Source organism: Perkinsus marinus (genome assembly GCF_000006405.1).
Source record: "Perkinsus marinus ATCC 50983 genomic scaffold scf_1104296931384, whole genome shotgun sequence".
Lineage (NCBI taxonomy): Eukaryota > Perkinsozoa > Perkinsida > Perkinsidae > Perkinsus > Perkinsus marinus.
Window position 1 is genome coordinate 653,473 of NW_003215766.1, and position 22,237 is coordinate 675,709.

The window sequence follows — 22,237 nt, forward strand, 5'->3', positions numbered from 1 at the left end:
ACCGGTTCACAGTGGCGAGAACCAAGCCACATAAGTTGTTCCACCACAACACAGGCATTCGTCCCGAGGTGAGCAAGAACACGCTGTATCACATGAAATCTGCCCGACACCTTTATCAGGGTCCCTCATTCAGAGACATTCTGACGGCCCTAACCTCACATGCAATCTGACGACCACCACTATCGAGGATATATTGACAGTCCTTGTATCACATGATATTTGCCAATATGCTCTATCGCGGGTATTTTGACAGCCCAGGTATCAGATGAAATTTGACGGCCATTACTATCATCGTCAAACTATACTGCAAGATAGTTGATCGTCTATCACACTACGCCGAATCAAAGCGTAATATGCAGCGTCCTGATCGTGTTTCTGAGAACAACGTATAGTCGTAGAGTTGTACAACGTCTCCCGCCTTGGCTGTCCGTCCCCAATGGGGACTCCCTATGGCCTACAATTTGTGGACCATACGGACCAGGCAGATACACGCGCGAGAGGGCTGCATCGTCGTGGTAAGTCTTGGGGGCGGTAGGTCCAAGCGGCTTCGGTGCATAGTCATGGCTTTTCGCGCAGAATTTGTGGTGATCACGAGATCCTTCCGGCTAATTAACATGTTCGGTCGAATTGTCGATGCGACATGTAAGGTGAAGGGGTAGTGAGACAGTCCTCCCGCCGATAGATAGTGAAAAAGTGTGCTCTATCCTCGCTGAAGCATCGAATCGCTCGATCCACTATCCTTCCCCTCGGACATGTGCTTGTGCCTTACGCTGTGGTATCAGACTTGGTGGTCCATCAATGGTGGAATGTTGTGGTATCTACCAGTTTTTTCGTAATGTCTATCGAATCCCGTATTGCTTCACTCGGTTTGAAGCTCCCATCGGCTACATCGCCTCTGGCGAATTACGTTCCCTTCAGGAGGACAGGCAATCTCTTGTGCGTTCCACGGCTCCACGATGAACTTACCAGTGCCTCGCGCGTTTGTAGGTTTTTGAGCGGGCAGATCCCCAAGGGAGTGGACGAGAACGGCTCCCCTCTTCTCCTGACTGGTAAACTCGGCCAGGACTTCACCGTCGCGCAGGGCCAGACCGCCGCCAAGTTGTGTGCCATCAACATGATCGCTCAGGTGAAAACATCTCAGCGTTACCTTTCAAGCTAACATCAATTATATAGGTGAAGGAAGCATGCGCAGGAGATCTGTCTAGAGTGAGGTCAGTCGTGAAGGTGGAAGCTTTCGTTAACTCTACTCCAGAGTTCAAGGAGCATCCACAAGTAAGAAAATGCGTCTCTGAGGGGTTGTCGTCTCCAGAGCGCATCCAGGTGGTGAATGGATGTAGCGACCTGCTCGTCAGCGTTTTTGGTGATGACATCGGACGTCACAGGTGAGCGGCAGTGGTAGCGGCGAAGTCGGAATTGATTGGGTCTCAGTCGCTTCGCCGTCGGCTGTTCGTCCCTTCCATTGGGTGTAGCTGTTGAGATCGGCGCAGTCTTCGAGCTGGCCGATTGATAACTATAGATCATTCTGCAGAGGTGTTACTGCTTTGATCAATTCTCCCACTATTTTTCTACTCTCGTTTTAGAATTGTGTTAGAAGCTGTAACGTTGTGATGTACCCATTGCTGGGGGAGGAGTCGACCACCTAGCGATTATCATGTCCTCCTAGTTTTCACCCCTATGCCCCTGGTGCCGCCTGTCGCATAGTACAGTAGCGGGATGCCTCGTCTCAAAGCGACCCCCAAGCGCGTTATCTTTCAAGTCGCTGAGAGCATCCAATCGCAGCTATGCCCGTCCCACCCGTCCATTGAATCATCTCCGGCCAGCTCCTCAGCAGTTTCCATAGCAGTTCTGGCGGACTCTCTGGAGTTGTCCGATTCTGATCACTCCAGCAGCTCTTCGTCCGTCGCTACTGCCAGGAGTGACTCCAGCAGTCCCTCCAGGCGGACCGGGAAAGCTGGGTTGAAGAGGAAGAAGTCAGTGACGAAACCTGAGGAAGAGCCTATCTACTGCTCTGAGGTCGCCTGTCTATTAGCAAGTTGGGTCGGTGAAGGATTTTGGTCTGACTCCACGCAATGCGTCATCACGGCCATCAACGAGGACGGAAAAGTCGTCATCGCCTCCGCCGTAGAAGACGAGGAGGCATGTGCGTGCATTGTGAGAGTCGGGCGGGGACTAACTCAAAAGGTGTTCAACGCACTCCGGTTGCTGCAACGGCAAGGGGTGGTGGCGGTAAGAGCGACCCACCTAGCCAACACCAAGATTAGGTTTGAAGTGGGCCTAGCCCCCGGTTTTGTGGTCGACGACGAACTTGGAGCTGAACGCATCGCGGAGAAGTTGCCTGCAGCCAGCCGGAGAGACCTAGCTGTCGTGTTAGCTTGGGCGGTAGCAGTGACTGCTCAGGAGCCCGTCGGTGGCGATCTGGAGGTCGGTACGGAGGATTTCCTTGCTGCAGTGAAGCCCCCTGGAGAGCCCTTACAGGGTACAGCTGATGTCATGACTGGCGAGGACCAACTGGCCTGCACTTTGCTAGACTTCCAGCGACACTCAGTCCGCTGGATGAACCATGCTGAGAGTCGGCCTCCTGATGAAAGTGTCCCCCACCCGGCGTGGATACCCCTGGGGGAGGTCTTCATCAACCCCCGGCTCCCAGGAGTTAGCAGGTCTGCCGTGTCCCTGAGGCTGAGCTCGGTTCATGGGGGTATGTTGTGCGACGAGATGGGCCTGGGTAAAACGGTAGAGGTCCTAGCTACGGTCGCGACTCGGCCGCGTCCCTCAGACGGCCAATCGGCGGCTCAGGTTTTGGATCTGTTCTACAGCTCACAGCTGTGTGCTCTCAAAGGAGTGAACAGTCAGGATGGTCCTGACGACGCGGTCTCGAAAAAGTTGCGACGGGAAGTTGCCGACCTTCATGCCACTTACCTTCTACAAGATGGTTATGCTAAGTCTTCGGCGACGCCTCCACACGATGGGAATCGACCACCGACGTGGTTGGACGAGTACCATCCTGACAGAGCTCGTGCATTCAAAGAGGCCTTCGGGTATCCGGAGAGCTCGAGCCCGCCTGGGGAGGAGGATGATGAGGAGTCGCGTTGTCTGACCTGCGACAGAACGGGAGATGCTGATGCACCCTGGGTGGCCTGTGATGTCTGTGAGGGTTGGCACCATCAGCAGTGTGTTGGCTACAATCTGCTGGTCATGGCAAGCTCGGCGTTTATATGCCTCAACTGTCTCCACCGTGGGTGTGCTGAGCTTTTGCCTGTGGCCGCCACCTTAGTCGTTGTCCCTGCTAGCTTGCTCCAGCAGTGGGTCCGCGAGATCGGTCTTCACGCTCCGACCATGCGGTTTGTCGCCTACACTGAGAGCGAGGAGGGAGTGTTCCCGAGCCTAGCTGATATCGTATCGGCTGATATTGTCTTGGTTTCCTACCCTGTGCTGGGTGATAGCCTCTTGCGGACTGAGTCGGCTGAGTGGGACAGTGCTCATGCGCTCCGTTACCGTCGACAGTCTGGCAGCTCCACTCGTACACCCTCTGCGCTACTCCGAGTGAGATGGTGGAGGCTCATCATGGATGAAGCCCAGCTGGCTGAGGGCGGTCACAGTGGGGCCTGCCGTATGCTCAAGAGACTCACGGCTGTCAACCGTTGGGCCGTCACGGGGACTCCACTCACTCGCGGTGACCTGCGACCAGTATTGGAGTTTTCGAAGGTCCCAATTGAGGGTGCTGACGTTAAGGCCATACAGGATTCTCCAGGCGGTGTGCATCGGCTACTGCCGCTGATGAAGAAGCTGATGTGGCGAGTGTGGAAGGTTGACGTGCTCGACCAACTGAATATGCAAGGCCTGGTCCAACACGTGGTCTGGCAGGAGCTCTCAGCAGTTGAGATGTTCGGCTATCGTCGGCTTGAGGAGTCTATCCGGAAGGAGGCTCAGGGGTCTCTGGCGAAGCGCGGCGCTTCGAGGAACGCTGTGAGCTATTTGTGGGACCTCACGCGGCTACTGCAGCTGCAGTGCGTACATCAGGACCTGCGGATGAAGCAGAAGACGTCGTACACGGGGAAGAGGAAGTCGAGGGTCTTTACTGATGTCAAACCACTACTGATTGTATTTTGATGGCCCGGGGATCACATGAAATTCGACAGCTACTACCATCGCTGGTGAGCTATACTGACGAGATAGTTGATCGTCCATCACATTTTGTACATTGCGCATTATACTACTGTAATATGCTAATTTGTGACTTAGTCCACTCTCAATGGATAAATATTATATTATTACCAGTTCGCGTATGATTTCATGAAGCAATGATAGACACTGCTGGTGCAATATGCTTCTTCTGTAATCCAGGAGGAGAGTATGATCACTTGAGTGTCTGCCCCTCGAGTCGGGAGCCTCGGGCACTCGAAAGATGAATCGCAGAATTGTCAAGGTTTTTTGTCAGCCTATCGTGAGATTGTGAGTCGCACTTATGAGACGCAACGCGACTTCTAGGGTAAGAGGATATGCCCCTGACCTGTCGTCAGCTTGCAACCTGTTTCGTAACAGCCGCGTCTTATCACTCCCCACTCATACGGTCCGACCGATGACGTTATTCATTCACGGGTTCAATCCTATGGTAATCGAATAAACTATTTGAAGTAATATGAGTACGAGAACTACAAAGAGCAATTCACAAATTCAACAGTATTTATGTGTTGAATTTGTAAATTGCTTCGTAAATTTATAAATAGGCAATCAGCGGATACAGCAGGGCTCTCGACAACCTAACGCAAGTAAGCGCCGCTTACTAAGCGGTAGAGGTAGAGGTCTGCGTAACTCAAGTTGACCCTCTTGGTCACCTCCAATATCTTCATTTCCAAGGGGGTTACTGCGACGAGAAGCCATGAGTAGGATGATCAAATGACTCATTTGATCATTCTACTGATTCTCTCATTTGAAATGAGAGTTTCTTCTCAGAAGGATTCGGGAGTCCAGGCGAAGGACTGAAGTTCAGTCACTGAACTGAGTCCAGGTACTGACTGAGTCAGTCTGACTCCATTTCGAGTCTACGTCATAGCCTCTGCAATTGGGCCGATCTGATCAGTCAATCAATTGATCTGATAGGTTAGTGGATGAATCCGGAACCCGAACTAACACAACAATTAATAATGATACAACCACGGTGGTTGAACCACCAATGACATCGGTCCAATGTAAACATTCATACGATGAACATGCTCAGTCCACGTTCGGAACGTGACGTTCCCGGGGGCTCCAAGGTGATGAAGTCTAAGATTATCTTGGCAAGACGCTGCCGTATGCAGTGACGACCAGGAAAATCATTACAGATTGTAGTTTGGAGGTATGGGAGAGGCTGTAGCTAGGGTGCTTCCGTGGGCCGGCTAATGATCAGAGTGAGATCTTCAGAGGATCCTCCTCTCTGTGAACGACAGAAACTATATCTGGCAAAGGTTTGGTCTCCAATTACTTCTCGTACCGGTTCACAGTGGCGAGAACCAAGCCACATAAGTTGTTCCACCACAACACAGGCATTCGTCCCGAGGTGAGCAAGAACACGCTGTATCACATGAAATCTGCCCGACACCTTTATCAGGGTCCCTCATTCAGAGACATTCTGACGGCCCTAACCTCACATGCAATCTGACGACCACCACTATCGAGGATATATTGACAGTCCTTGTATCACATGATATTTGCCAATATGCTCTATCGCGGGTATTTTGACAGCCCAGGTATCAGATGAAATTTGACGGCCATTACTATCATCGTCAAACTATACTGCAAGATAGTTGATCGTCTATCACACTACGCCGAATCAAAGCGTAATATGCAGCGTCCTGATCGTGTTTCTGAGAACAACGTATAGTCGTAGAGTTGTACAACGTCTCCCGCCTTGGCTGTCCGTCCCCAATGGGGACTCCCTATGGCCTACAATTTGTGGACCATACGGACCAGGCAGATACACGCGCGAGAGGGCTGCATCGTCGTGGTAAGTCTTGGGGGCGGTAGGTCCAAGCGGCTTCGGTGCATAGTCATGGCTTTTCGCGCAGAATTTGTGGTGATCACGAGATCCTTCCGGCTAATTAACATGTTCGGTCGAATTGTCGATGCGACATGTAAGGTGAAGGGGTAGTGAGACAGTCCTCCCGCCGATAGATAGTGAAAAAGTGTGCTCTATCCTCGCTGAAGCATCGAATCGCTCGATCCACTATCCTTCCCCTCGGACATGTGCTTGTGCCTTACGCTGTGGTATCAGACTTGGTGGTCCATCAATGGTGGAATGTTGTGGTATCTACCAGTTTTTTCGTAATGTCTATCGAATCCCGTATTGCTTCACTCGGTTTGAAGCTCCCATCGGCTACATCGCCTCTGGCGAATTACGTTCCCTTCAGGAGGACAGGCAATCTCTTGTGCGTTCCACGGCTCCACGATGAACTTACCAGTGCCTCGCGCGTTTGTAGGTTTTTGAGCGGGCAGATCCCCAAGGGAGTGGACGAGAACGGCTCCCCTCTTCTCCTGACTGGTAAACTCGGCCAGGACTTCACCGTCGCGCAGGGCCAGACCGCCGCCAAGTTGTGTGCCATCAACATGATCGCTCAGGTGAAAACATCTCAGCGTTACCTTTCAAGCTAACATCAATTATATAGGTGAAGGAAGCATGCGCAGGAGATCTGTCTAGAGTGAGGTCAGTCGTGAAGGTGGAAGCTTTCGTTAACTCTACTCCAGAGTTCAAGGAGCATCCACAAGTAAGAAAATGCGTCTCTGAGGGGTTGTCGTCTCCAGAGCGCATCCAGGTGGTGAATGGATGTAGCGACCTGCTCGTCAGCGTTTTTGGTGATGACATCGGACGTCACAGGTGAGCGGCAGTGGTAGCGGCGAAGTCGGAATTGATTGGGTCTCAGTCGCTTCGCCGTCGGCTGTTCGTCCCTTCCATTGGGTGTAGCTGTTGAGATCGGCGCAGTCTTCGAGCTGGCCGATTGATAACTATAGATCATTCTGCAGAGGTGTTACTGCTTTGATCAATTCTCCCACTATTTTTCTACTCTCGTTTTAGAATTGTGTTAGAAGCTGTAACGTTGTGATGTACCCATTGCTGGGGGAGGAGTCGACCACCTAGCGATTATCATGTCCTCCTAGTTTTCACCCCTATGCCCCTGGTGCCGCCTGTCGCATAGTACAGTAGCGGGATGCCTCGTCTCAAAGCGACCCCCAAGCGCGTTATCTTTCAAGTCGCTGAGAGCATCCAATCGCAGCTATGCCCGTCCCACCCGTCCATTGAATCATCTCCGGCCAGCTCCTCAGCAGTTTCCATAGCAGTTCTGGCGGACTCTCTGGAGTTGTCCGATTCTGATCACTCCAGCAGCTCTTCGTCCGTCGCTACTGCCAGGAGTGACTCCAGCAGTCCCTCCAGGCGGACCGGGAAAGCTGGGTTGAAGAGGAAGAAGTCAGTGACGAAACCTGAGGAAGAGCCTATCTACTGCTCTGAGGTCGCCTGTCTATTAGCAAGTTGGGTCGGTGAAGGATTTTGGTCTGACTCCACGCAATGCGTCATCACGGCCATCAACGAGGACGGAAAAGTCGTCATCGCCTCCGCCGTAGAAGACGAGGAGGCATGTGCGTGCATTGTGAGAGTCGGGCGGGGACTAACTCAAAAGGTGTTCAACGCACTCCGGTTGCTGCAACGGCAAGGGGTGGTGGCGGTAAGAGCGACCCACCTAGCCAACACCAAGATTAGGTTTGAAGTGGGCCTAGCCCCCGGTTTTGTGGTCGACGACGAACTTGGAGCTGAACGCATCGCGGAGAAGTTGCCTGCAGCCAGCCGGAGAGACCTAGCTGTCGTGTTAGCTTGGGCGGTAGCAGTGACTGCTCAGGAGCCCGTCGGTGGCGATCTGGAGGTCGGTACGGAGGATTTCCTTGCTGCAGTGAAGCCCCCTGGAGAGCCCTTACAGGGTACAGCTGATGTCATGACTGGCGAGGACCAACTGGCCTGCACTTTGCTAGACTTCCAGCGACACTCAGTCCGCTGGATGAACCATGCTGAGAGTCGGCCTCCTGATGAAAGTGTCCCCCACCCGGCGTGGATACCCCTGGGGGAGGTCTTCATCAACCCCCGGCTCCCAGGAGTTAGCAGGTCTGCCGTGTCCCTGAGGCTGAGCTCGGTTCATGGGGGTATGTTGTGCGACGAGATGGGCCTGGGTAAAACGGTAGAGGTCCTAGCTACGGTCGCGACTCGGCCGCGTCCCTCAGACGGCCAATCGGCGGCTCAGGTTTTGGATCTGTTCTACAGCTCACAGCTGTGTGCTCTCAAAGGAGTGAACAGTCAGGATGGTCCTGACGACGCGGTCTCGAAAAAGTTGCGACGGGAAGTTGCCGACCTTCATGCCACTTACCTTCTACAAGATGGTTATGCTAAGTCTTCGGCGACGCCTCCACACGATGGGAATCGACCACCGACGTGGTTGGACGAGTACCATCCTGACAGAGCTCGTGCATTCAAAGAGGCCTTCGGGTATCCGGAGAGCTCGAGCCCGCCTGGGGAGGAGGATGATGAGGAGTCGCGTTGTCTGACCTGCGACAGAACGGGAGATGCTGATGCACCCTGGGTGGCCTGTGATGTCTGTGAGGGTTGGCACCATCAGCAGTGTGTTGGCTACAATCTGCTGGTCATGGCAAGCTCGGCGTTTATATGCCTCAACTGTCTCCACCGTGGGTGTGCTGAGCTTTTGCCTGTGGCCGCCACCTTAGTCGTTGTCCCTGCTAGCTTGCTCCAGCAGTGGGTCCGCGAGATCGGTCTTCACGCTCCGACCATGCGGTTTGTCGCCTACACTGAGAGCGAGGAGGGAGTGTTCCCGAGCCTAGCTGATATCGTATCGGCTGATATTGTCTTGGTTTCCTACCCTGTGCTGGGTGATAGCCTCTTGCGGACTGAGTCGGCTGAGTGGGACAGTGCTCATGCGCTCCGTTACCGTCGACAGTCTGGCAGCTCCACTCGTACACCCTCTGCGCTACTCCGAGTGAGATGGTGGAGGCTCATCATGGATGAAGCCCAGCTGGCTGAGGGCGGTCACAGTGGGGCCTGCCGTATGCTCAAGAGACTCACGGCTGTCAACCGTTGGGCCGTCACGGGGACTCCACTCACTCGCGGTGACCTGCGACCAGTATTGGAGTTTTCGAAGGTCCCAATTGAGGGTGCTGACGTTAAGGCCATACAGGATTCTCCAGGCGGTGTGCATCGGCTACTGCCGCTGATGAAGAAGCTGATGTGGCGAGTGTGGAAGGTTGACGTGCTCGACCAACTGAATATGCAAGGCCTGGTCCAACACGTGGTCTGGCAGGAGCTCTCAGCAGTTGAGATGTTCGGCTATCGTCGGCTTGAGGAGTCTATCCGGAAGGAGGCTCAGGGGTCTCTGGCGAAGCGCGGCGCTTCGAGGAACGCTGTGAGCTATTTGTGGGACCTCACGCGGCTACTGCAGCTGCAGTGCGTACATCAGGACCTGCGGATGAAGCAGAAGACGTCGTACACGGGGAAGAGGAAGTCGAGGGTCTTTACTGATGTCAAATACAGCACATTCGAACAGAACGTGAGAGCTCTGATGACTGCTGCTACAAACAGGGCTGAAGAGGCGCTGCGGAACCTCGTTGCGACATGGAACGGTCAAGCCGGACTACAGAAGCTGAAAGGAGACGATGATGCTGCAAGAGTGCTATATACCAAAGTCTTGAACGCTGAGGGTGAGTTCGGCACGAGGGTTGACAACCAACCGAAGATACATGCTCTCGTCCACTCTGGAGCTAGCGAATCTGATGTCAAAGCGGAGACCGACAAGTACGGCCTTCACAGATTAGATGAATGACCTCTCTTCCTGCTACTGCAGATTCCTGGTTACCTCGTCCTCCTCCATTCAAACACACTCGGCCAACTACTATAAGCTTCGGGAACAGCTGCCTCCTGACTCCAGTCGATGGTGGCTGGTAGCGGCACCAACATTGCAGGGCCCAATGGAGGCTGCTTACTTCCAACAGGACCTCAGAGTAAGGGGCAAAATCTACCTATTGCTCGGAGCTCGCCTTGCTGCCATCAGGAGGTTGACGCTCATGTCACGCAAATTGTCGAAGCGTTGGAGGGCATTCCTATTGACTCGCCCCCGGAGCATCTGGTCACGGAGAGCATCTGCTGCGCGAAGTGCCGGGGAAAAGGCCGGCCTGGCCGCTCATGCTTCTTCTGTCGTTTGGATCCACATTTTGAAGGATATCAAAGAGTCGCCAAACTACCGCGGTTCAAGAAAATCGGCCAAGAGGCAGCCAGTGGTTCCGAACTGTTCAAGTGAGCTGTGCGAATGAGCCGGATCTGCCTCCATCCAGCTCAGGTACTTTCGAACGATAAAGAGCATAGTGTCATCCCTACGGAGCTGGAGGAATTCTTGCAGTTATCGGCTTGGCTGCTTCGATGAGCTCCGACAGACTCGTCTAACATACCGTTGGCCGTCGGAAGGGGACGTGCAGCAGACCCGGCCAATCGAAGGATGGGCCCTGAACCAAGACCTCGTTGTGTGGAGCCCTGAAGAGCTCGAAGCCAAGCTTGCCGAGCTGAAGGCGGAGGAGAATGGTGCTGAGGTTACACTGAGACGGAACCTCGGACATCTGCGGTAAGCATTCGACTTAGCTATGCACAGTCGAAAATGATTCAAAAGGAACGTTTTTTTCTTTGACAAATTTGAAAGTTCAGTATTTTGTGACAACGAAGTAGTGTCTTAGGCTAAAATTTCAACAAGGCTCTGACGTGTCACACTGCAGGAAGGTCCACTCCTTACGTTCAAGTGCAGGTTCTTGAAGACCCAGCTTCCCACTGAGTCAGAGGATCGCCCCGGCCTTGAACTCTGCCCAGTATGTGCCACAGAGAAGCCAACAACAGTCTGCATGCTACCCTGCGGTCACAGCTACTGCCAACAGTGTATCAGCACCCTCCTCCAAAGAGGACGAGGGAGTCTCCGTTGCCCAGAATGTAGAGTCTTCACACGACGCAACGAGATTGGCCATATTGCTGGCGAATCTACTGAGCCAGGGGACAGCGACTCGTCCCCTGTGCCCAGCGAAAGCGTCAGTGGTTCTGTTCTTAACGAGGCCTTCAGTCCGCTGCCTGAGGCCGCGCTCAGAGCCATGGATGTCTCATGTCGATTGGTCGGCCAGTGGGGCACTCGGATATCGAGTGTCACCCTCTTGGTGAAGTACATTACTGAGACCCTTAGCGAGTCTGTATGTGTGTTTTCTAAGTGGGTTCCGGTCCTAAACTTACTGGGCTCGGCGCTCAAAAGCAATCACGTGCCATTCGTTCTCTGGTCCGTCAGCAAGTCGAAAATGGTTGAGAGGTTCTTCGACGGCCGAGTCCGGACACTCCTCTGTCCACTAGCGTCTGCCGGACAAGGACTGAATCTCACCGTGGCGTCACATGCAATACTCCTGGAGCCCCCACCAAAATACTCCCAAACTGCACAGGCGGCTGCGAGGATCTGGCGACTCGGGCAACAGAAGGAGGCAACCGTCTGGCACTTCGTGTCGTGCAGGACGGTCGAGGAGGCGATGTGGACGTTGAGTCGACGAGCCGACCAAGAAGAGGATGCCGAGCTCCTGCGGGACATTTTTAGCGGCCTCACTGGCGAGCGAGTTCCATAGAAATACATTACACTGTATGTTAATTTGATTGTTATAAATCTCACCGTCGTTGCATTGTCAATAGGGAGAAGCAAAGCTCTTGGTAGCGCAAGTGGGTAGAGGTAGTCTAACTCACCAGTTGTGTACGATCGCCAGGAATGTCGTCAAGCAGGCGGTCACGAATCCCCTCACAGAGAACTCCCATTGGTTTCACCCCAGCGAATCGCCTTCGTGGCTTGTTCAGTACGCAGCAAGGCACATTTCTGCATACGCCCAGCAAGTCTGCAGCCCAAGTTAGAGGTGGGACCGTGTCCAGCTTAGCAACCTTATCGGCTACCTCTACTCCATCTATCTCAGGGCTCACGCTTGGTAACGTGCTGTGCTCCTTCAAGAAGTCAGAAGATAAATATCAGTGGCTGGAGAATGCTCATGGCGCTCTTGTTGAGCCCAATGCATGGGAGACCGTGTCCGAAGGGCAGCTAAAGGCCTTTACTGAGGTGCATTGAGCCGTCTAGTGGTGTCGCGAAAGCACTGACTTAGGCGCTTGGGTCTCTTCCGACCTCAGCAATACATCCAGCTGAGTTGACTCCGTTTGTGGCCACCATTCTCCCCCAACTTGGCAATCTGTCTGTGCACGCAACGCGCTTCCTGTGCGATCGAGCTTCCTCGTGGACTCCAAATGTTTGTGAAGCTATGGCCTCATGGGTGTCTAAGTCCTGTCCTAGTGTACGAGAGCTAGAGTTCATCATCAGGGCTCTGCCAGTAGCTCCTGCCTCTTGTGCTGATGCTGTGGCAACCCTCTTGGGATCCATCCCGGCTCAAGAGGCCCTCAAGGACATGGTGGCCGAGTATTGCATCGTTATCCCCACTAATGTAAAGCTAGTCAACGTTGCCGTTGAGAAGCACGTCACGGCAGAGGCGGATCTTTTGACAATATCCATACAGGGTGCCGTTGAGCATCTGCAGCGGATCGCGGAACTCGCCCATAGTGGGCACTCAGCATCTGGACTGAACAAGCACTTCATGGTTTTGAGGACACACAGGCGACTTCTCGACAAAAGTGCCAATGACACAACAAGAGACACTTGCTTGGTGGCAGCAGACGCAGAACTCACTGACAGGCTTATCAAGGCCATCCAGGGTATCGTGGCCGCCGACCGCGGCGAGAATGCTGAGATGTACTCGAAACTCTATCGGGAGGTTACAATGATATTGGTCACGTGCTTTTGGCGGGAGATACTCGACGAAGGGCTGCACGCAATTCCCGAGGTCCTTCCACTCAGGCGGCTTCTCATGTGCTGCCATTTGGTTTCTGGAAAGTGCAGCCCTCAGCTGGCCGGTCGCCTCGTGCTGAGCATTCTTCTCGATGAGATCACTAATGATAATTCTGATAAGATTTGCGGAGCTCCTAGTCTCAACGGTGGTCTCCCTCTCGCCTGTGCTCTTGCATGCAATGGGTCGGCTTGGCACGTCGAGCTAGTCCGATGGAGTCTATCCCAAGTCATCCCTATGAGGTTTTTCGCGGCAGAAACGTTGCTCCACATGGGAGAAGTGAATCCAGCCTTTGGCGAGCAACACGCTAGACTGCTGGCCAACTTAGGGAAGTCACTATCAGGGTCGAGCGTGGCGAGGCTCGCGTTTGCCTTTGCGGCATTGGCCTCAGTTCATCCGAATATTATATCCATCTTATGCAACCATATAGACCACAATGGGTCGGCATTTGCCCGTGGTGTTCTCGAGCTTCTTCCCGATCATCTGCTCTCTGAGCCCGGTCTCACATCGGCCCTCTTGTCAAGACTAGAAGGCTCTGAGGCAGAGTCGCTTCCTTGGTTGCTGGCAATCCTGCGGCCCCGCCCGTGTGATGCTCTTCGAAGGGTCGCACCGACGCTACTGGCCGAAAGCAGAGTGAAGTCCTCCATGCGGTTGAGGTCAGGTTTAGGCAGAAGCCTTGTGGCGCTTTCTGGAGTGTCTGCAGTCGTACCCTCGGCCACCAGTGACCGAATGCTCCGAGCCCTGCTTATTTTCGCTGAGAAAAAATTGAGTGAGGCTGGCGACTCTGAGGCCGATGTGAGTTTGCGACTAACTCATGTGGATCTCACGCCCTCATCGTTGCAGGCCCCATGGCTGCAGCTCTTGCATATCTTGGCGACTCATTCCGTCCACCAGAGGCTTGAGGAAGGCAAGACAGTCATTGATAGACTGGCACGGAAAGCCGGTGTAGGCAGCCTGAACCCGCGTGGTTGACGAGCTGTGGTAGATACTATCCAATCTTTGGTTGAGAACAGACGAGGCCGTCGGTAGCCATCAAATGCCTCTCGCACTCCGGATGGAAGTGGCGGGACGATGGTCCGAGGCGCTGACTCTCAACGGAGGAGCTCGCGGCCTTCCATCGCCCTATAAGCGGCTCAAAAGACTGCTGAGCTCGGAAAATGTCGATCTGGAACGAGTTCGAGAGGTAGCATCCGAGGTCGCCGCTCTAAGTGATATGAGTCAGTGATTGCTCACCTACACGTGGCGGGCTTTGCGAGTTTCCCGAGAGATCGTACAGATCTTGAGTTGGCTGGTCACAGTCAGACGCTCTTGATATGTCTACCGAGTCAACTTGTATCTCCGATAATTCGACCTTCGCTTATAGCACTGTAGCATCCTGCCAATGGGAGCTGGCATATGTCGACCAGGTGAGTGAGTGCAGTGGACCTTCAATTCTTTGCCTTTCCTCCATCCTAACAGATATTCATCTCGCGAGTCGAACTGTTTATAGGCCACATTCCCTTCGAGAAATGTTGAGGATGACTATGTATAGAATGTTACAGTACAACTGTTGTACTACAACATGTTTAACTTTTCCTCTCATTAACCAGGGCTCTTGTGCGAATAGTACAAGATGCGCCAGTACAAAAGGCATTTAATTGAGTCTTTTCATTACACTACAGCTCCTTAAAAGAGCGATAGCGATTAAAATACCTCCTATGGATGTTGCGTTTGTTCGAACGAGCAAACTGAGAGTATTCCTAAGACTACTGGTACCACCAAGAGAGCAACAACATCGCTGCATGCAACGACACTCATTCCTGCCCTTCTTCCTCACACTGCCGCGTATTCATCTTGATTTCTTAACCATCCGGTGTAGTCGGCAAAGTTTTTTCTCTTGAAGTAGTGCATGCTAGTACCTTGGCATTAGCGATGGTGGCTTGCACTGAAATGCTCTCTGTGTGTTTGCTGCGATACCAGGTTTGGGTGATAGTCCCATATCATGTGGCTCAATAGAACCGTAGTCACCCCACACGGAACACTAATCTGACGAATCGTCAGTATGACACATCCCGAGGGAAGTTGGTCTGAGACATTCTGATTGTATACGACTGTATCTCTCACAATGCCTCTCGGTAGCTCCCGATCGAGGAAGTAGTAGTCGAGGAAACAGACTGCCAGTAGCAATAGATGATGCGGGAACCTCTGTTTTTCGTGAACTTCTAGGCCATATACGGTACTGTTTCGATTGAGAGACTGTACCTCGTTCCATGAGTGTCGCTACCCAGTGTCGTGTTCGTGGCTAGCATTGATCGACACTGACATTGTAAACACAAACTCCGATTTGTGGGAAAGGCACTAGAGCATGCGGCGCTACAGCTAGCAACGGCAGATAGAGTTGGACGAATAATACTTGCCTTCTAAGATGCTGACTAATTCACTTGATATCTCAGCGAGTACCACACCCGCTACACCAGCCTCTTCCTTGTTGGCCTTGCCCAACTCCCCCTGACCTGCTCCGGTTCACCGAGAACGCGCCCGCTTTGATCGCATCTTGCTCCTGCTCGTGCGGCAGAAGCTTCGCTGGGAACAAGACACGAATAGGATAGAGCTCGACTGAGATATCCTACCGATTTCGACAAAAACATGATGTACGTTAGCTCCGGTCTTGGCGCTGGTCTCGACGAAAAGGAGATCATTTTCCTGTGCATATTCAGCCCCTCGCTGGGTTGGGACCTCCCGCTCCTCCGCCAAATCAGACTTGTTGCCACAGAAGGCTGCAACAAGGAAGAGTCATGGTAAGCCCGAGTCGTGGGCTCTACCTATGACGACATCTGGGTTGTGGGAGCTGCGGAGCTCATTGACCCATCGCTTGGCGCCCTCGAAAGATTCCCGGCTGGTAATATCATAAACTACTACAGCCGCTGCAGCACCTCTGAGAAGGGAACCCATCATGATCCCTTTCCCAGTTCGACGACAATCTTGGTTTCGTCTACACTACGGAAAACGTTCGCAGAAAAAAAAGCCTGTTCTTCTCACTGTAAGCGGAATGAGAAGTTCAACTTGAGGAAGTGACGAGTAAACAGCCTTGGAGGAGTATCGGGGATATTCCGTCGTGAAAGTTTGAGAGTAGTAGTCTCAGGCTTATGATACAGTATATGCGTGTTACCTGTAATACATAGGAGCCAGGCTCCTGTAGCGCTCCTGGCCCGCTGTATCCCAAATCTCGAACTTTATCTGGACGGGCGAGTCAGGAAAAGGACTGACCGTCTGCGTCATAAAGGCCGCCCCTATAGTGGGCTCTTGATATTCATAGAACTCTCCACGGGCGAACCTTAGAACAGCTGCCAGCTCTCGTGGAGACCTCCGGTATCACCTGACCACCATACAGCTTTTCCCAACGCTGGCATCCCCTAGTAAGACGAGCTTATGGTGGAGTACGGTCAATGGCGTAGCGGAGGCAATCTGTGTTGGAGTGGCGCGATCTCCACTGTCCATTCAGAGGAGAGGCAACAAGGAGTCTGAGGCGCTCCTGTCTTGAATAAAGAAAGCCCAACTTTGCTGGGACGTCGAACTTCAGCAAAGAGACGATGTTCCACGCGTAAAAACGCTGCGTAAACGGATATTTTCGCGCATATACAATCGTCCTGCCCTCCAAGTTCTCATCGTAGGGGTCACATCGGTATATAGACCTATCCGTTCCAGCCTCTATTAGACTATTGTGTAAGGGATCGTCAATAGCGGGCATATTAATACCTCGGTTTAGCTGTTCTTTTCCAAAGCTGCTTACCACAATGGCCGAAACGTCGGACCTACTGCGGAACACCGAGTGTGACACCGAGAAGGTAGTAGTGGGTAGTCTAAGTCCTCTGGGGTGGTATTGAGGTCCGTTGCTCCTCAGCTCAATGCAGCCTTGAAGGCCATCAGCTATGGAGTGCCCCAAGGTCTCTCACGAGTGCCGTGGATCGAGACGCTGGCTCTTACCAGCACACAGGAGCCCATCTCTGAGAAAGGCTTAAAGCCTGACGATCGAGTCGAGATCGAAAAGGCTATGTAGCATCACAAGGAGGTTCCTTTCCAACTATCCAGAGGCTGGTCTATGTAGGTACAGCCAAGCCCAGGAGAGTGTAGTAGAGGCTTTCCGGAGGTTCGCTGCTATGGGCATCGAGGCAAATCGCCCTGATGACTTCTATGCTGAGATGCTCAAGACCGATCAGCAGATGGGCAAGGTACACTTGGGAGGGAGCCCTACTGGTGAGTGGAACTTTCTTATTCTTCTTGCTGCAGATTCGAGAGAACCTCGCTGACCAACAGAAGCGCATTGACGTTGTGGAGGAGAGGAAACGGAGGCAGGCCGAGAAGAAGTGAGTAGCCTTACTCTCTTCATGGCTTCCAGCTGCTGTTGAATTCTACACGATTGATTTTGTATGTCAACTTGCGTGTTGCTTGATCGTCTTACTTCAGGTTTGGGAAGAAGATGCAGGTGGCGGCAGCTCAAGCTCGTGCTGCACAGAAACGCGAGAACTTGGCTGAGATTGAGAAATGGAAGGAGGCCAAGGGGGGAGGTACTAAGGCGCTCTCTTAAGTCATACCATTCCTTCGAGAGTAGCCACTTACGAGCTTTAAGGTGTCCAAGAGGGCCAGTCATAAGCCGGCACGTCACCAGTCACTTGGTAGTTGCTGTTCTTCAGATGAGTCTGCTAGCGTTGGGAAGACTCTCGAGAAAGTCTCTAAGAAGGGTGTTCAGCAGGCACCTGCAGTTGAGGATCCTACTGCTCGCTATGGCAAGGGAGGAAAGGGAGGAAAAGGAGGAGAGGGAGGAAAGGGAGGGAAAGGGAAGGTGAATAAGAAGCGCCAGGCAAAGGACAAGAAGTAGTAAGAGGCCGTTCGTGGCTGCGGCTATTGGTGTTCATAGATACGGTCATGGTGGTCCGAAGCGGGTGCTGAAGAACAACTCAGCGGATAGTTGTCGTGACGTATCCTCTTTCAAGGCGTCGAAACATTCTCCTATGGGGAAGGGTAGGGGAAAAGGAAAGGGTAAAGGAAAGGGCGTTAAGAAGCCCATTAAAAAGGCTGCTGGCAAACGATGAAGAGTCTCTTAGCCATTCTGGCAGCGTCCAATATAACTTGTTGCCATCTTGGTAGCGCTGTTCCTACTTACGATATTCTCTACGTTGTACTCGTGCCAATTGAGTTACTGCAGTACGGAGTGTGGCGGTAGGGACTGTCTAGTGTTGACTGTGTTATGGTAAGAACTCGAGGGAAATGGCGGCAAAGAGACGTTGAAAGAATCAACCCTCATTGCGCTGATCATAATGAGCGAATAGCAATCATTTCGGTGTGGTCTGAATAGGCGACAAGCGTCATTATGTTCGAAAGCTGACCCTTCGGGCCCCTGACCCTCTCGAACCGTCGACGTTATCACATTACAACTAACTCCGCGGAGCCATACGATTGGAGTTTAACGCCGAGAACCGGCTCAGTCAGACTAGCACCGATGTATCTTGCTCCAAGAGGGATGAGTTTAGGCAAGTTCATAGAGCATGCACACTAACGCTTAGGCAGAGGATCCGGCTCGATGGCGCTCGCATGTTGGGCATGAACATGGAATGGTCGACCAGGGCTTGCGACTGCAAAATGCTCCCCCTCGATGCTGTTATCGGAGATTCGCTTGAGCAATGCCGTTACTGAAGTCTGCCCGCTCGTGATCGATATCTGCACTATGGCCGGCAATGCGGAATAACATGGGTTAGAGCTTCTATATTGGCTAATGGCACTTGTCAGCAACAGCTCCCTGCTTATTATGGTTCACTCGATGGCTCTGCTGTAGCCTGAATGCTCCACCTGCTGTAATCACTCTATCTCCGACACCTTCTGGGTATTCATAAACGAACACTTCCGACGCTGTCATTGTTGGGTTCGAATTCCTTCTCTTTACGCGGTCCCATTGTAGTGGCCGTTGATGTGTGTGAGGGAGGATGAGATCAGAACACCAGGCATCCGAATCAATGATGACGTGGCTCTCTAGACTGATGTTATATCATTGACGTGGCTCAGTAGAGTTACATAGCGGCCACAGGTTTGATATGATGCTACGCGTACAAGGAGCCATGTGCGTTGGGCAAATCCTCCGTTCGACTCAATAACTCGGCACAGTAGGAGACATCCACATCGATGGGAAACTGTCATTCCGTTGTAACCACCGATAATAGATCATGTTCTTGCACCCTCTAGCTCTCATTCCTCCCCCTGTGAACTCTCGATGATCGTGGCACTTTGTACTCCTGGGAACGTACTGTATCTGGAGTGGTACGCTTAACCCTGGATTTCTCGGTTCATGAGGGAGTCACCTCGCCACCGCTCCATCTCCTGTCTCCTTCTAGTCGCCTCTCGCACTCTTTCTGTCGCGGCTTCATAACCGAGGGGCTGCTGTGAGCTGTTCTTCTTCCCATGAAGAAGTCTCTCCACAGATAGCTTGCTGGCTGCGGTGTCAGGCTTGAACGTACACTCCGCCTCCTAAGCGCCGAATTCATCACGAATCGGTCAACCATTATCGCACTTCCCGCTCTCGTTCGGCGACCATAGCAGCCTCAGCTCTCCCTAATAGCCGTTCGTCTCGAGTCCGACCATCTATGTACAGCTCTTCAAAACGCTTGTGAGCTTGAGAGCAGTGGGAATCAGTCGACTCATGCTCAGGACATTCAGTGCTCTGAGCACGACTATCGCGCCTCATCTTGAGTATCACTCTCACCCTAGGTCTCCGTCTACTGGTGAGCTGTGGGTTGAAGGTGCAATCCTTCAGCTCTGAGACGGCCATCTCTTCGGCTCTTGCCGTGAGCCGATCCTGGGCCTGGCACGCGAGGAGTGTTCCCCTGGCATTATGTGGATCTCACCAGCCGCTTCCTGAGTATCATAAGATCGGCATGATCCACTACGCCATACTCTCGCCGAAGCTCCTCGTTCGCCGCCTCCGCCATGCGCTTACTCGATTGAAGGATTGAGGGACTCTCCGTATCACTTTCACCTATAAGACGATTTTCCTACACCGACACGCTTCAGGCAATGTGCCCAGGAAGAGCGAAATTGAGGCGTCCTTCTCAAGGACCAGACGGGCTTAGTCCTATTTCGAACATTTTGACATGCATGTGGTTCAACTTGAGATTGCTTCTCATGGCTGATCTACCGGCTGGACTGTTCATATCAGGGGTCGCAGCCGTATTCTGCTTGAAAAAGCTGCTCAGATTGAACCTGTTAGCGAGTGCATCTGAAGTGCACTGACTTTGGAGACTAACCCAGGTGGCAGACTTTTCCTGACTTCTTCGCGGAATGCCTTCAAAGATTGATCCGCTGCGACGGGCCCTGCATCGAAAGCCAGCGAGAGTAAATAATCAGCTTCATTCTGTCTCAACGACCTGCATCCTCGGACGGTTCATCTGAGTAGCCACCAAGTAAGTGGAGCATCATGTTGATACATGTGGCAGGGGTCGAGGTGTCCTGATACGGAGCGTTCCGTTTTGCAGTCTTCGTCGAGCTCACAGCGTCCGGTAGTTTTATAAGTCTCCACAATCTGCGAGCGAGAGATCTTTCTGAGAGTTCTCTTTCATCATCATCCTCCTCAACACCAAGGACAACAAGGAAGTCCGCGAAGTGAGCAAGTGACAAAATATCGTCATCGCCAAGAATGGAAGTGAGAGCCGCTCGAAGGTGCCGCCGGAGTAAAGCTCGATAGGCCCTATACAAAGCAGCGGCTCAGGACGCCGACCAGGAATGGAATTTGTATATCTCACTTGCGACTCCTTCTCGAGAGCTTTGAACTCTGGGATGCTTGCTGAGTGAAAACTGCCTGGCGCTCTGAAGCTGCTTTAGTTCGACGACTCTGGCGCTCCACAGCCTCGCTGTACCTGGGTATCAATCTCACTGAGGAGCAGTACAGCACTTATGGTCAGCGGCTTCCCAGAGTGGTTGCGGGGGGCTCCAGTGAACAGCAATATACCAGTGAGAGACAGAAAAAACAAATCCCCGGCGACTCACAGAGCGTTCGATCTACGGCAACCTTTCTTGCTGGCTTCTGCTGTGTGCGGCATCGGATGCGTACTCGATTCGGAATCCCCTCGATTCTAGATAGTTAACAACATGTTAAAGTTCTCATGGACTTCCTAGTGTGTCACCTTGGAGGAACGGGAGTGTTCAGACTCATACAGACGCTCATGTACGGCACGGCTATCGTGATTGCGTGATCTAGCCAGCCTGGTAGATCGGGGGCATATCTGAGGAGTTATCGGGTCCAGGGAGTCTGGGACCATCGTCATTGTGGCTGCAGTGATGACCTTGGGATGATGGTAGCATTCTTTATTCATATCTTCCTCTACTTTGGCTAAATGTCGTTGCCTGTTCACACTGTGGGCGAAATTCTGACTGCGAGGGCTGACAGGAGATCATGGTGAATCAAAATGGCAATCCTACACCGTTATGATCCGGTTCAACAGCCGTGGTGTAAATGTGCATTCTTGGAGTTCTTTCGACTCTATCTCCGTCTTTAATCGTCGACGATTAGCCTCCATCCTCAAGATGAAGTCGCGGTTACTCGCCTAAGGATTCGTATCGTCATCATGCGGGATTTGCAATACATCCCCACTGCAAAGTTGGGTCTGGCAGGTGTACACTTGTCCATGTCCGGCTGAAAACAGTAACCCCTGGGAGGATATAAGAACTGGGGAATATATGACCAGTAGAACTATACGACTATATATATCCAATATATGACCAGTAGAACTTCTACTAGCTCCCGTTGTTGTATTCAGCCTACCCTTTCAACATGCTACAGACAACGGTTGAGGGCTTAACCTCAGATATGATACGGCATTTCCAGAAGAACAGAAGTTCGATCATGTCGACATGAGGCGAATCGTAACGACCACCTTGCTCTGCATTGTTGTTGTTAGAGAGACTTCCTCGTTGTCTAGCGTCGAGTTGGATGCAACTTCCGATGCTAGGGATTCAGGAGGATCCTCTGAAACCATTCAAGGAGTAGTTACAACTGCCCGATGGTATAGCCGAATTCGCGATGGACACGTCGCTCGACACTGTGACGGACGGTGCGGTTTAGTCGAGTAGTTGACCAGAACAGACGGAGACCGAATAGATGTACACGCATGAACCTGAGTATTCGTCCTCCTCTTCATCCTCTTCTTTGGGTGGACAGAATGCTTTATGGCTCTCCAGTTCCGAGGCCCGAACGGTAGACTAAGAAGTGCCAGGCATGAGGTGTCCGATGTCCTACCGAGGCAGGGCTACCCGACAGATTGTGCAGCGGTACATCTCCTCTGGCACATGTGGAGGAGGG

At 52.5% G+C, this 22,237-nt stretch overlaps 7 protein-coding genes across 7 annotated transcripts; 6 read left to right on the forward strand and 1 right to left on the reverse strand.

The window, feature by feature from the left end:
- Window positions 1–835: 835 nt before the first annotated feature.
- Window positions 836–1,569, forward strand: Pmar_PMAR005312 (translation initiation inhibitor, putative; the record flags this gene model as incomplete). Its single annotated transcript, XM_002786559.1, has 5 exons — window positions 836–936; window positions 988–1,126; window positions 1,174–1,272; window positions 1,321–1,382; window positions 1,429–1,569. The coding sequence occupies 5 exons, from the start codon at window positions 836–838 to the stop codon at window positions 1,505–1,507; spliced, it is 480 nt and encodes a 159-aa protein (XP_002786605.1). The 3' UTR covers window positions 1,508–1,569.
- A 144-nt stretch (window positions 1,570–1,713) lies between these two features.
- On the forward strand, window positions 1,714–4,107 carry Pmar_PMAR005313 (snf2 histone linker phd ring helicase, putative; the record flags this gene model as incomplete). The annotated part of the gene is made up of 1 exon (XM_002786560.1): window positions 1,714–4,107. One exon carries the CDS (start codon window positions 1,714–1,716, stop codon window positions 4,105–4,107), a length of 2,394 nt encoding a protein of 797 aa, XP_002786606.1.
- Window positions 4,108–6,303: 2,196 nt separating this feature from the next.
- Pmar_PMAR005314 (translation initiation inhibitor, putative) lies at window positions 6,304–6,975 on the forward strand (the record flags this gene model as incomplete). The annotated part of the gene is made up of 5 exons (XM_002786561.1): window positions 6,304–6,404; window positions 6,456–6,594; window positions 6,642–6,740; window positions 6,789–6,850; window positions 6,897–6,975. 5 exons carry the CDS (start codon window positions 6,304–6,306, stop codon window positions 6,973–6,975), a joined length of 480 nt encoding a protein of 159 aa, XP_002786607.1.
- A 206-nt stretch (window positions 6,976–7,181) lies between these two features.
- Window positions 7,182–11,664, forward strand: Pmar_PMAR005315 (snf2 histone linker phd ring helicase, putative; the record flags this gene model as incomplete). Its single annotated transcript, XM_002786562.1, has 5 exons — window positions 7,182–9,820; window positions 9,870–10,026; window positions 10,077–10,318; window positions 10,422–10,640; window positions 10,818–11,664. 5 exons carry the CDS (start codon window positions 7,182–7,184, stop codon window positions 11,662–11,664), a joined length of 4,104 nt encoding a protein of 1,367 aa, XP_002786608.1.
- Window positions 11,665–11,776: 112 nt separating this feature from the next.
- Window positions 11,777–14,153, forward strand: Pmar_PMAR005316 (hypothetical protein). Its single transcript, XM_002786563.1, has 5 exons — window positions 11,777–11,943; window positions 12,001–12,140; window positions 12,184–13,710; window positions 13,759–13,860; window positions 13,901–14,153. The coding sequence occupies exons 1-5, from the start codon at window positions 11,802–11,804 to the stop codon at window positions 14,138–14,140; spliced, it is 2,151 nt and encodes a 716-aa protein (XP_002786609.1). The 5' UTR covers window positions 11,777–11,801; the 3' UTR covers window positions 14,141–14,153.
- Window positions 14,154–15,273: 1,120 nt separating this feature from the next.
- Pmar_PMAR005317 (Rab5, putative) lies at window positions 15,274–16,392 on the reverse strand (the record flags this gene model as incomplete). Its single annotated transcript, XM_002786564.1, has 5 exons — window positions 15,274–15,407; window positions 15,525–15,671; window positions 15,717–15,829; window positions 16,064–16,228; window positions 16,271–16,392. The coding sequence occupies 5 exons, from the start codon at window positions 16,390–16,392 to the stop codon at window positions 15,274–15,276; spliced, it is 681 nt and encodes a 226-aa protein (XP_002786610.1).
- Window positions 16,393–16,688: 296 nt separating this feature from the next.
- Window positions 16,689–18,071, forward strand: Pmar_PMAR005318 (EBNA1 binding protein 2, putative; the record flags this gene model as incomplete). Its single annotated transcript, XM_002786565.1, has 7 exons — window positions 16,689–16,739; window positions 16,796–16,947; window positions 17,000–17,123; window positions 17,182–17,258; window positions 17,359–17,459; window positions 17,586–17,766; window positions 17,810–18,071. The coding sequence occupies 7 exons, from the start codon at window positions 16,689–16,691 to the stop codon at window positions 17,982–17,984; spliced, it is 861 nt and encodes a 286-aa protein (XP_002786611.1). The 3' UTR covers window positions 17,985–18,071.
- Window positions 18,072–22,237: the final 4,166 nt, after the last annotated feature.

What these genes read in the sequence shown, in the direction of transcription:
- Pmar_PMAR005316 (XM_002786563.1), top strand. Translation starts at nt 11,802, where the DNA reads ATGTCGTCAAGCAGGCGGTCACGAATCCCCTCACAGAGAACTCCCATT. An exon ending in GTCTGCAGCCCAAGTTAGAG is followed by an intron (nt 11,944 to 12,000) that starts GTGGGACCGTGT and finishes CATCTATCTCAG; the next exon opens with GGCTCACGCTTGGTAACGTG. An exon ending in CTGGCGACTCTGAGGCCGAT is followed by an intron (nt 13,711 to 13,758) that starts GTGAGTTTGCGA and finishes TCATCGTTGCAG; the next exon opens with GCCCCATGGCTGCAGCTCTT.